General features: G+C 40.7%; 1 protein-coding gene and 1 long non-coding RNA gene across 4 annotated transcripts in view; one reads left to right on the top strand and one right to left on the bottom strand.

Moving 5' to 3' along the window:
• LOC308524549 overlaps positions 1-13,373 on the top strand; it is a 157,194-nt gene that overhangs the window by 54,603 nt on the left and 89,218 nt on the right. The window contains exon 2 of the long non-coding RNA XR_013996413.1: positions 9,077-9,188. This is a non-coding gene — a long non-coding RNA (uncharacterized lncRNA). The remainder of the gene's footprint in view (positions 1-9,076; positions 9,189-13,373) is intronic.
• The window catches only part of IRAG1 (inositol 1,4,5-triphosphate receptor associated 1), a gene marked incomplete at both ends in the record, with an annotated part of 107,474 nt that overhangs the window by 14,114 nt on the left and 79,987 nt on the right, over positions 1-13,373 (bottom strand). For all 3 annotated transcript variants that reach the window (XM_081099084.1, XM_081099085.1, XM_081099086.1), the window contains 4 exons: positions 2,131-2,198; positions 8,418-8,525; positions 9,106-9,155; positions 12,154-12,295. In XM_081099084.1, coding sequence (XP_080955210.1) covers positions 2,131-2,198; positions 8,418-8,525; positions 9,106-9,155; positions 12,154-12,295 — 368 coding nt within the window. The remainder of the gene's footprint in view (positions 1-2,130; positions 2,199-8,417; positions 8,526-9,105; positions 9,156-12,153; positions 12,296-13,373) is intronic.

Here is a 13,373-nt window from a genome sequence, read left to right as displayed (position 1 = left end):
GAGGCAGCTGGTCAATGATTGTCTCTCATCATTGATGTTTTTATCTCTTTCTCCCTCTCCTTTTCTCTCTGATATCAATAAAAATATATGTTTAAAAAAAGAATGAGTTACAGACATATTTGTCACCACTGATGCTTATTAATTGCCACTTCTAATTTGGGGCTGCTGCCTGTTGTCCCCAATTTTGCACCTCACTTTTTCCTACCAGGTTTACCTCAGGTTCTTGATGATCCTCACTGCCTTAGATAGACATTCTCAGCTGGCCTGCACATTAGTTCTGCAGGGTCCAGGCCCTGTCCCATCATTGTCAGTTCTTTGAGGAGAGTGGGGACATAAATCTTCTGCTCTTTTTAGCTCTGTGAGCCAAGAGTTGGAAACAGGGCCATGTTGGGGACCTTCCTGGAAAAGGGGTTGGTGCATCCAAAGGCAGGATTGGAGGGAGAATTTTAGTGTGCTTCTCATTCAGGGCATAAGTGACTATTTCTGGAGAGACTCAGAGACCATGGGCTAGACCAGTGGTTGGCAAACTCATTAGTCAACAGAGCTAAATATCAACAGTACAACGATTGAAATTTCTTTTGAGAGCCAAATTTTTTAAACTTAAACTATATAGGTAGGTATATTGTTATTAACTTAATTAGGGTACTCCTAAGGCTTAGGAAGAGCCACACTCAAGGGACCAAAGAGCCGTATGTGGCTCTCGAGCCACAGTTTGCCGACCACGGGGCTAGACACTATGACTCTAGGGACTTGGTTAGATTCTGTAAACTTGGTTACGTCCACATGGTTGTTAGTTTGTCATCCCTGTATAATTTCCTTATAGTGATCAGGAAAACAGGGAAACAAATAAACAAAAATACCCTATACAACATCAAGAAACTTTAAGCTTATGCGGGGTTAGATGGCAAAAAGAGGAAATGCTGGAAGAACTTCAAGACTAATGTGGGATGAGTCATGGAGGGATAGGTTTGTTGTTGATGTACTGAGAGGGGATGAAAACATTGCTAAGTCTGGGGGTGAGGATCTTGGGAACTTGTTTGTACTGCAAAGGGGCCCAACATGGACATTTTTATCTGGTCAGGCAAAACTATTCTAACAGCAATGAAAAATAAAGGAGTAAAGTTATCTCAAGGCAAGGAAGAAGGAAGAATATAGGTGTATGTTCTACCAAGTGAGGAAAGAAAGACACAAGGGAAAATTCCTGAGAGGTGGCAGCTGTGGTCCAGATGTTTTCCAGCAAGCAAATGAAAGAATTAAAAAGGCAAGTTACAAATTCCTCTGAGTGTATAGAAAACAGCCTGCCTTGCTTTGACTGAGGATGCAAAGACCTACAAATTGTAAAGATGCCTAGAAAAGTTAGGCATATCAGACGCTGTTGTTTGCCCATCCAATTACTCATCTCCTTCCTACTTCCTAACAGCAACATGATTTTGTTTGAGAATTTATTCTTTCTTATGAAGCCATTTTGCTTTATGGAAAGCTGGGCCTCTCTTCCTTTCTCTAGGGGATAGTTTAATACTACGATGACAATCCCATTCCCAAAGCCTGTGATTGGTTTACAAAAGGACCAAATCTGTCAACAAGATAAGGAAGACTGAAAAGAAAGGCTTTTGGTTCATTCCTAAGAAAGAACCATGGGGGAAAGTGGTCTTTTTTCTTATAGATAATGTCATGTCTGGATAGAATACCTGAATTAGCAGCCATTTGCCACAAGCCTGCTGATGAGGTCAATATATAAAGTGGGCAGTGGCTAGGAAATTGTAGAGAGACTGAGCTGGAGCCCTGCTGTACCACATCTGGGGAAGCCCCTCCTCTGGGCTTAATTAAGCCTCTTTGAGTTGGGGTTTTCTTGTATCTGTAGCCCAAAGAGTCCCAACTAACAGAGAAGACTTCCATCTCCAATGGGCTCTCCTTAGATCATGGTACTCTTGACCAATACCATAGCATCTCCCTGGTCTAGGAATTTTGCAAACTAGGTCTGAAATCTTTGTCTCAGAGTGCTACTTATTTCTCCTAAAACCTAATTTATTTTCTATTGCATTTAGGGAGTGAGGATGGGAGAAAAGGTGAGTTGAGGAGATTTTCCTCAGAGATCCCCAAAGTTCAGAGGAAAAAAAAATAGACACTTACTTTTCCAAAAGTGCAGGCAGTGTTGAGGTGACAACGGGTAGATTGCCTTTCCCACTGGGCGATTCTGACTGAACAGAGACAGAGAATTGAGGATTAGAGAGGAAGGAAGAAACTAGAGCTGCTGGGTGTCTGATGATACTGGGGTAGAGGGGCTGTTGCTCCTCTTCTTTCCCTTTCCTCACTCCTGACACTCTCTAACCTTCACTCGATACCATATGTTGACTCTTTTCTCGGGCCTTCTCTGACCTCCTTTCTTAGGTGTTGTTTACCTCTGGGGCACATGCAACTTGGAACTTTTACTTTTCCTCTTTGAGTTTTGTTGAGCAAAGAGAGTTTCCATTTGAGGCTCTGTTCTGGAGGGGAGTCATCCATTTTCTCTGTCCCATTTACTGACTTAGATTAAATACCAGTGGGCCTCCTACTAAACACAGACCCCAAGGTCCCTGGGATAGATTCTTGCAAGCCCATCACAGCCCTGGAGATATAATTCTCAGGAGATGACTGTCCTTACCAAAAGCTCAAGCCATCATAAACTTCTTATGACAAATATCCAAGGACTATCACATTGTTTTGTTGCAATGGATTTGATTTAAACAGTGGTTCTCAACTCTGGCTGCACATCAAATCACCTGGGGGAGATTTTTGAAAGTCCTGGTCCAATCCAGAATCTTGGGGTGGGTCCCAGCATGGAATGTTTAGCCCCACGTCATTTGAATGTATAGCCCTGGTTGCCCCTAGCCTAAAGGAATATATTTGGAAACCACATTTATACATTTAGTATAGTATGGGAAATAGGTCCTTTAAATTGTCTCCACTCAAATTTTCTCACTTTTTAAAGGAGCTTAGGGAGGGCTAGTTAGTATGTTTCTTTAAAGCATACTAACTAGCCCTCCCTAAGCTCCTTTTAAAAAAATTTTTAGGCTCCTTTGGTTTAGTGGATGATCTGGGAGTTTATGTTGATTTCAAAGATGATTGAAACATTCAAGGCAGGAAGAGGTGAAAGAGGTTTATGAGTTATTGCTATCTCTTGGCACAAAAGAACTTGAATCTACTTCACCTATTGCTTACATATCAGATTGTTTCCTTATAGAGTACTGCTAGTCATGGACAGGGCATGGAGGAACAACTGGAGAAAGAATTAGAAGTGTTAGACAGGATTAAGTAGATTCGCAAAGACTGGGGAGCTGGAAAATATTTTGTTATATAGGAACTGTCTTTGTTTAAAAAAATTGAAATTGATTTTTTTCTGATTATAAGTAATACATTCCATATATATATATATATATATATATATATATATATATATATAATAGAGAAATATGCTAATTAACTGGGACACCATAACAGGTTGACCGGACAGGAGGAGGTTATGCGTGCAGTGTCAGGGGCCTCCAAGCGCCTGCACTGGGGGAGGACCTGATCAGCAGTGGCTGTGGCTGTTTCAAGGGCTGGAGAGGGAGTGGGTGGCGCTGTGTGATTTCAAATCGCACACTGGGCTAGTAGAAATATAAGACGGCATCAAGATCTCTGGAAGCTTTGAGTCTTTGCCTGATCCAATTAGTAAGAAACAGCCTTTAACACTGTCCTGCACTAGAGATTGAGAGGTATAGAGGATCTACCTAAAACATAGTCACAAACCCAACAGACAACCAAAATGAGGAAACAAAGAAACAACCCCCAAATGAAAGAACTAGTGAATTCTTCAGAAGAAGAGGTAAATGAAGCCGAGATGAGAAATTGATCTGAAACAGAGTTCAGAGTAATGATGTTTAAAATGCTCAACAGTATGAAAAAAGATATAGTAACTATGAAAAAAGAACAGTCTAGGATAAAGAATGACATATCACAAATAAAGAAAACATTGGAAGGAATATACAGCAGATTAGGGGAAGCTGAGGATCGAATAGTGAATTAGAAGACAGACTTGAAAATATCACTCAATTAAAGAACCAAAAAGAAAAAAAAAACAATTAAAAAACAGGAGGATATCTTAAGGGAGTGTGGGACAATGTGAAACATAACAATATTAGAATAGTAGGTGTGCCAGAAGAGGCAGAAAGAGAGAAAGGAATAGAGAAGGTGTTTGAAGAAATAATGGTAGAAAACTTCCCTAACCTAGTAAAGGAAAAAGTCACACAAGTTCAGGAGGCACAGAGAATTCCATACAAGAAGAACCCAAACAGACCCATGCCTAGACACATCATAATTAAAAAGCCAAAAATTAAAGACAAAGAGAGAATCTTAAAGGCAGTAAGAGAAAAGAACACTGTTACCTAAAAAGGAGTTCCCACAAGGCTGAAACCCGATTTATCATCAGAAACTCTACAGGCCAGAAGGGAATGGCATGAAGTACTTAAGGTAATGGAAAGCAAGGATCTGAGACCAAGATTACTATATCCAGCAAGGTTATAATTTAAAATAGATGGTCAAATAAAGAGCTTCCTAGACAAAAAAAAAAAAAAATGACTAAAGGAGCTCATCACCACCAAGCCAGCATTACAAGAAATGCTAAAGGGATTGCTGTAAGGGATTGCCGAGAAGAAACAGAGAGAGAAACCATTTTAGTACAGAATTAAAATGGCTATAAATAACTACCTCTCAATAACACTAAATGTAAATGGATTAAATGCCCCAATCAAAAGGTGTAGAGTAGCTGAATGGACAAAAAGATGACCCAACTATTTGCTGTCTACAAGAGACCCACCTCAAAACAAAAGACACACACAGGATGAAAGTGAAGGGATGGAAAAAAATTTCCCATGCAAATGGAAAAGAAAAAAAAAAGCTGGAGTAGCAATACTCATACCTGACAAAATAGACTTTAAAAGCATCATGCTCTACAGGACACTGAAAAAAGAGATAGAGGAAGACATAAATAGATGAAAGAACATATCGTGTTCATGTATTGGGTAGAATCATACTACCCAAAGAAATCTATAGATTCAATGCAATCCCCATTAAATTACCAACGGCATATTTCACAAATCTAGAACGAACGTTCCAAAAATTCATCTGGAATAAAAAAAGACCCCAAATAGCTGCAGCAATCCTGAGAAAGAACAAAGTAGGTGGGATCTCAATACCAGATATCAAACTGTATTACAAAGCCACTGTTCTTAAAACAGCTTGGTACTGGCACAAGAACAGACATATAGATCAATGGAATAGAATAGAGACCCCAGAAATCGACCCAAACCACTATGCCCAATTAATATTCAACAAAGGAGGCAAGAACATACAATGGAGTCAAGACAGTCTCTTCAATAAATGGTGTTGGGAAAATTGGACAGATACATGCAAAAAGATGAAACTAGACCACCAACTCACACCATACACAAAAATAAACTCAAAATGGCTAAAAGACTTAAACGTAAGTTGGGAAACCATAAAAATACTAGAGGAATCCACAGGCAGCAAAATCGTAAACATATGCCGAAGGAATTTCTTCTCTGATACTGCTCCTAGGGCAATGGAAACTAAAGAGAAAATAAACAAATGGGACTACATCAAAATAAAAAGCTTTTGCACAGCAAAGGAAACTATCAACAAAACAACAAGAAGGCCCACTGCATGGGAGAACATATTTGCCAATGATATCACCGATAAGGGTTTAATCTTCAACATTTACAGGGAACTCATGCAACTTAACAATAGGAAGATAAACAATCCAATCAAAAAATGGGCAATGGACCTAGATAGACACTTTGCGAAAGAGGACATACAGAAGGCCGAAAGACATATGAAAACATGCTCAAAGTCACTAATTATACCAGAGATGCAAATCAAAACGACAATGCGGTATCATCTCACACCCGCCAGAATGGCTATCATCAACAAATCAATAAACAACAAGTGTTGAAGAGGATGTGGAGAAAAAGGAACCCTTCTGCTGGTGGGAATGCAGACTGGTGCAGCCACTGTGGAGAACAGTATGGAGTTTCCTCAAAAAACTAAAAATGGAACTCCCATTCGACCCAGTGATCCCACTTCTAGGAATATATCCCAAGAAGCTGGAAACACCAATCAGAAAGGATATATGCACCCCTATGTTCATAGCAGCTCAATTCACCATAGCTAAGATTTGGAAACAGCCTAGGTGCCCATCAACAGATGAGTGGATTAAGAAACTGTGGTATATCTACACAATGGAATACAGTGGGGCCTTGACTTACAAGTGTCCCGACTAACCAGTTTTTTGAGATACCAGCTGTCTCTTGGCCAATTTTTTGCATTGAGTTGATAGAGTAATTTGAGTTAACGAGCTCCTTAATGAGCTCCTTAACAAGCTCCTTAAGGAGCTCCGTCTCCGAACGAATTAAACTCGTAAGTCAAGGCCCCACTGTACTACGCTGCGGTAAAAAAAGAAGGAACTCTTGCCATTTGTAACAGCATGGATGGAACTGGAGAGCATTATGCTGAGTAAAGTAAGCCAGTCAGAGAAAGATAAATACCACATGATCTCACTCATTTGTGGAATATAGAGAACAACATAGACTGATGAACAGGGATAGATCCAAAGACAGAGAAACAGCGATCAGACTATCAATCCCCAGAGGGAGAGTAGGGGAGGGTGGGGTAAGGGGAAGAGATCAACTAAAGGACTTGTATGCATGCATATAAGCCAAACCAATGGACACGGACAACAGGGGGATGAGAGCATGAGTTGGGGGAGGGGGGGAAATTGGGGGTTAATGGGGGGATGAGGACACATTTGTAATACCTTAACTAATAAAGAAATTAAAGATCAAAAAAAAAAAAAAAGCATCATGCTAAGCGAAATAATCCGGTTGGAGAAAGATAAATATCCTATGATCTCACTCATTTGTGGAATATAATGAACAACATAAACTGATGAACCAAAATAGAGCCAGGGGGGAAAAATATACTAGAATATAATAGAAGTAATCCTGTTATTTGAAGATTTTTAATATTTCCTACAACTGTTATGATATCATACTATGTTAGTACCGTTTTAGTAATATTTTTATACTTAAAATCCTTTCATTCTTGAAATATTAATGTTTATTGCATGTAATATTATATGTAAGTTCATTTTTCTTGATTAATTGGTGTTTATTGCATGTAACATTGTATTTAAAATCATTTTTCTTGAGATATTAATGTTTATTTCATGTAGCATTATTATATTTAAAATCATTTTTCTTGAAATAAAAAAAACCTGAAAAAAAAGAAGTTAAAAATTACCTGTGGTTTTATCCTTGCATATAGATAACCATTCTTAATAGTTTTACATATATGCTTCCAGAATTTTCTTTCTACACCTAGAAAACCACTTTTAAAAACTACAAAACAGAATTATACTGTATATACTGTTTTTGTATATATTGTACTTAACTCCTTTTTACTAATTTGAAATTTTTTTCATGTCAGTAAATACAGGGTGAGGAAAAAGTAGGTTTATAGTTGTTCATATGGAAAATAATACAATAATTAATAAACAATAATATAACACTAAACTCTGTAAACCTACTTTTGCCCCATTCTGTATTTATATTCTAATCATCATTTTTAGCAACTGCATATAGAAACCCCTTGTAGGGATGTCATAATTTATTTAACTAATCTCTTATTAATGGACATTTGAGTAGTCTCCGTCTTTTCATTGTTATAAACAATATTGCAAAGAATCAAGACAGAATAACATTGGGTTTAAGAATTCAAGCTTAGGAAAAAGTGAGGCAAAGAGAGATGAAATAACTTGCCTAATGTCACAAGCTAAAAAGGGGAAATCATAGTTGGAACTCAGATCTGGTGTTATTTTGAAGTCCAAACTCTAAAACACTGTGACATTCTTTAGCCAATTCTGGAAAAAAAATTTTCTGCCCCCAATTTTTTATATGCCAAAATTGCAACTTTGTAAAATTTGACTGTGTTTGAAAGTGACTGAAAGTATAACAAATTTAAAATAAAATGAATTGTTTTTTAAAGAATACAGGCTCTAGAATCAGAGCCTATGGTTCAAAGCTCAGCTCTACCACTATACAATGCAGCTCAGGTGTTGAAGCCCATTGCAGAGTGGGACAAAATCGTACCCACCTTGGATGGTGTGGTTTAAGCATGAAAAAGGATACCACTTACTATCTTCTTCTCAGGGCAGTGGAAGACATGGAGCCTCATCTATATTGGGCTTTTTAAGCCCATAGCCCAGAATCTGTGCTGGGAATGAACTCACCTTATTGACTTTGCTCACACCTAGGTCACCCACATAGTAGTGAGTCTGAGGGAGAGGTCAAATAGGGTCAGCAGGCAAACATGTTCATACTCACCAGGGCAGGTAAGGAGGGGATGGGTGATGAGCTTGGAGGTTGACTGGACAGGTTCAGGGCATTAAACTTGGGAACCACGGCAACGCTGACCCTCCGGCGGGGCATGTTCTATACAAAGAGAAGTGACCAGGCTCACTGTCATGAAGGGAGCAGCACCCACTGTTCAGAAAGGCCCTGACTGTACCTACTCATTCCTACTGCTGTAATAACATTCACTGGATAGTTTTGCTTTGGGGTAATGGTGGTGGTGGGAGTTGGTATGGAGAGAGTAACCAAAGTTGACACAACTTTTCTGTTAGTGGTGAGTGATGTCTCAGCATGTTTCTATTTTAGGTTATTAAATCCTGAAGAAATTAAACAAAAATGATCCCCAGTGTCTGTGTAACATCCTTGATAGTGTATGAAAACTATAGCAATACCAAGGTTTATTCATCATTTCATGTTCATTTAAGGGATGGTATAGTCAGGAAGACTATGAGCAAGAGAAGGCTGAGGATGAGCTAAAAACTGTAGGGAGCCAAATTAGAGACTCTGTCCAAAGGTTCTCCACCCCATCCACCACCACCACCGCCCTCCCCCCCCCCCCCCCCCGCCCCCGTGGGTCCAGGAATGAAGGATCTCCTGGGTGACTGTAGAAACTTCTGTTGTACTTCCTCCAGGAGCCCTGGTATCCCTTGAACATGCATACCTTTCCCAGAGAGAGGGACATGGACCGCGCTGTGCGAGGGACCCCGTCTTCTGCAACAGGAGGGAACAGAGAGAAGAACTCAGGTAAGTTTTTCAGAGTAGCCTCCAGCAGGGAACAGATAGTTAGAAAATAAACCATGGCATCTATGGGCCAGAGGCCTCATGGTCATGCTGCTCTCAGATTCTCTGCATATTGCATCACCACTTCTGTAATGGCCTGTACTTTTGGAGCACTTTTCCTATGAGAAAGGAGAAAGTATTTTTTCCTACTAGAGCTCAGGGCAAAACAGACGAACTTCCTTGATTTCTTTCTCTGCTGTTTGGTGATTGTTTTTTTCTTGTCTGAAGATGCAGACCTTGGAAAGTCGATGGTAGGCTCAGAGTCACCTCTGCCATGGGTGTTGAGGGCCTCATCTCAGATTGTGTGCAAGCGCAAAGCCCAGCGCCCAGATAACTGAGGCTGACTCCGGTCGCAAGGAGGCTGCAGGGTCAGCTTGGTTTCAGTTCTCTTTTCTTTTCTTGTATCTGAGTACTTCAATTTATTTTCTTGTAGATTCAGCTATTCTTTTAGGCTAATGTTTGCTTTATCTTTTTCCAGCAAAAAGTATTTGTGGTTAAAGGGTTTGAAGTGTCCTAGTCAGCCAAAATAGCAGAACCAGAAAATATTCTTTATATATGAAGAGTTCATACAAATTAATAAAATACTGATCTTATAAGTGAGCAAAAGTTATAATTAGAGAATTTATGAAAGTGGAAATACAAATGTCCAGGGAACATTTGAAAAGGTCAAAAAAATACAAATTAAAACTATGAGATGAAATACAATTTTGACCCATCAAAGTCAAAAATATTTTTTAATGGAAAGGGCAAAAAGTGTCAACAGCAAAATGAATGGAGCATTATTGTAACTCATTACATGGAATATCAATGGGTTATTTGAAAATAATTTGCTTTAAGAGCCTGACAAGTATGTTTTTCCCATGACTAATAGTTACACTTCTAAAATCTAAAGAAAAAAGTCCAAAATGTAGACAATCAGCATGTTTCATATTTAGAAAAAAAAAATAGGCGTCATATTTTTCTTTTAAATGTGTATCACTTCTCTTGAAATCAGAGGTATTTTTATTTCACTGTAGTCTTTAGAGTCTCAGGCAAAGACAAAGATTGCCAGAAATCATGTAAAGGCTTACAAACAAACACTGTATATTAGGGAATGGTCATAGAGTATCTGATGGACACACCTGTTGGGTGGGTGCTGGCCCCTCTGTAGGGCCAAGCTGAGGTATAGCTTGAAAAAACAGTGGGGTGGGAACAAATGTCTGAAACCTTATTCACCATTCAAGACTCAGCTACCTGCTCCCTTCTTACTGTAGGCAATTTCTCACCACCCCCCAGACTGAAGGGGGGCTATGCAGTGTGCTCCCCATGGAAGTCTGCTTACTTCTGTCACAGCACCAGCTACTCTGCCCTGCTCTCCTCACAGGTTTGGGAGCTTCTTTTGGTCAGGACTGTGTGACCTTTCCCTATCTATCACGTGGGCACACCAAAGGTGCTAATAAACGTCTGTAGAATGAATGGGTACCTGTTCATTTCATAAACCTTGGCTAAGTTGGTCCACAGGGGACACGGCACCTTGCAGGGCGATAACACGAGAGCCAGGTACTAGGATTTCTTTGATGGCGACTTCCCCAACTTCCAGCACTGACAGGGAGTGTTTTGTTAGAGGCCCAGGCGCATGTGGGTCAGGAACCTCGCTGCCAAGATCCAGAGCAGACATTCTGGAGCTGGGAAGCATCAGTGATATTCCCCAGGAAACTTGTGAAACCTCCTGTTTATAAAGGTTTCTCCATCTGTTATAGTTTCTGTACTTACCCTCCTCCCACTCTTGGTAACACGGATGCTTGCATTCCACGGGGATTCCTGTCCCTAAAATGTCTGTTTTCTCGCACTGACACCACCGGCATCAGCCAGAGCCTAAACCCTGGCAGCCTAAGGAGACTTTCTGTCCCAAGACACTGTCCTCCTGCACTGCTGAGGAGCCTCCTAACCCGTCTCCATGCCTCAGCGTCTGCCCTTCCCTCAAGCATTACCCACCCTCAAGTCAGATAGATCTTCTCAAAATATAGTCTGACAATGTCGGGTGATGTCAACTCACCAGTGACTCCTTTATTGCCTCAAGGACAAAGGCCTGGCATGTGGCCCTGATCTACCAAGTCTCACCTTCAGCCTGTCATTATCATACCTCAACCCTGCAACCACACACCTCTGTACATGCTGTTAATATCACCAGGATGTATTTCTCCCTTTTGCCTGAATAACTCCTGTTTTTGCTTTAAAATACTGCCTAGACACCTTCCTTTTGTAAAACTTTCCTTGACTACTTCAGGCTGCCCCCTTCCTCTGTGCTCCTATAGCAATTTTATAGAACCTTTTTAAAAAGAGTATGTCTTTAAAACATTTGTCTTGCTCACGAGTCTGCTATTCATCTCAGCAGTATCTCCCTTAGCCAGGCTCTCACTCCCTCTTCACTACCTAGACTTCATCTTCCACCTGGGCTGTTGTAATAGCAGCTTCGTGGCATTCCCTGTCTCTGGTTTTGCCCAGGAATGTACTGGCCTTACCATAGTCAGAGGGAACCTTCTAAACTCTGCATATGATCATGTCATTTCCCTGACTCAGATCTTTGGTTGGATCCCTAATGCTTTCCAGGGTAAAGTCTAAAGTGTGTGTTGCCTGAAGGGGGCCCCAAAGCACAAAGGGTCTGGGGTCTGTCCTTTCACAAAGTGGAGGGAGCTCTCACAAACCATGGGCTTCAAGTCAGAGTTAGCCGCTCTGGTTCACTGTGTCACAGTTGCTTTGAGGCCATTCATGTTTGGCCCCTGTGGAACAGCTGCTGCGAAGCCCTTGTGGGCAGCATTTGGCAGGGGCAGTGAACCTTGCTCAACCTGAAATGGGTCCTGGGGCAGCCCTGTTAGATGCAATCCCAGCCTGGAGACATCAGGGACCCACATTGCAAGCCCAAGAGGAGGGCGGGACTCTGGTTCCTTACCAGAGGGGCCGCAGCTGCGGCTTGAATTCTGATTCGCCAGTTTTTTAAATTCCATGAGCTCTGCATGGTCCTTCTCATACGTCCTCTTCAGGTTCTCCACATACTGCATCATCACCTCTGTTGCCTTTGACATGCGCTTTTCCTGCAGGGAAGGAGAGCGTGGACACACGGGCATTTGGGGTAAAGGCTCATCAGCACTGGTTTGCACTGAATGAGGCTTTGGGCTGGGTGAATCAAAAGGATACAGGGACTAATTAGACATGACCCTGCCCTCCAAGAGTTTGCTGCCCACCATGTAAGCTGAGACAGGGTTGCAGGCACCTGCACTCAGAGAACAAGAACAAGCACAGCCATAAAGCTTCAGGTGATGGCAAGTGGAAGAGAATCATCTCTGCTCACAGAGAATGGGTCAAGGAGCTTCATGGAGATGGAGTGAAGTAGCTATAGGGTGTAGGCAGCAGCTGGGCATTTAGACATGGACATCAAGGACAATGAGCATTCAGGACAGGGAACTCTAAGAGCAAGGGTACAGAGACAGGAAACCATAGGCCTTGTATCTGAATAAAGGATTTACCCTCCAAACAGGAGTCCTTTGGAGAGCGAAAGGGAGTGCTATTAAGAATTATGCTGAGATCAAAGACCTAAATATAAGACCTGAAACAATAAATTACATAGAAGAAAACATAGGTACTAAACTTATGAATGTTGGTATTAGAGAGGATATTATAAATTTGATCCCAAAGGCAAGGGAAGCAAAAGCAAAAATAAATGAATGAGACTCTATCAAACTAAAAAGCTTCTGCACAGCAAAAGAAATCATCAGCAAAACTAAAAGGCAACCAGCCGAACAGAAGTGATACCTCCAATAAGAGGCTAATATCCAAAATATATAGAGTATACATACAACTCAACAACAACAAAAATATAATCTAATAAAAAAAAATGGGTAGAAGACCTGAACAGATACTTCTCCCAAGAAGGCATACAAAATGGCCATCAGATGTATGAAAAGATGTTCAACTTCACTTGCTATAAAAGAAATGCAAATCAAAACCACAATGAAATACCATCTCACACCTGTTAGAATAGTTATTATCAACAAGACAAGAAATAACAAGTGTTAGAGAGGTTGTGGAGAAAAAGAAACCCTTATTCACTTCTGGTGGGAATGTGAACTGGTACAGCCACTATGGAAAACAATATGGAGGTTCCTTTCTTAA

Source organism: Myotis nattereri (genome assembly GCF_964212035.1).
Source record: "Myotis nattereri genome assembly, chromosome: 9".
In the NCBI taxonomy this organism is placed as follows: Eukaryota; Metazoa; Chordata; class Mammalia; order Chiroptera; family Vespertilionidae; genus Myotis; species Myotis nattereri.
This window is presented reverse-complemented; position numbering and strand designations above follow the sequence as displayed.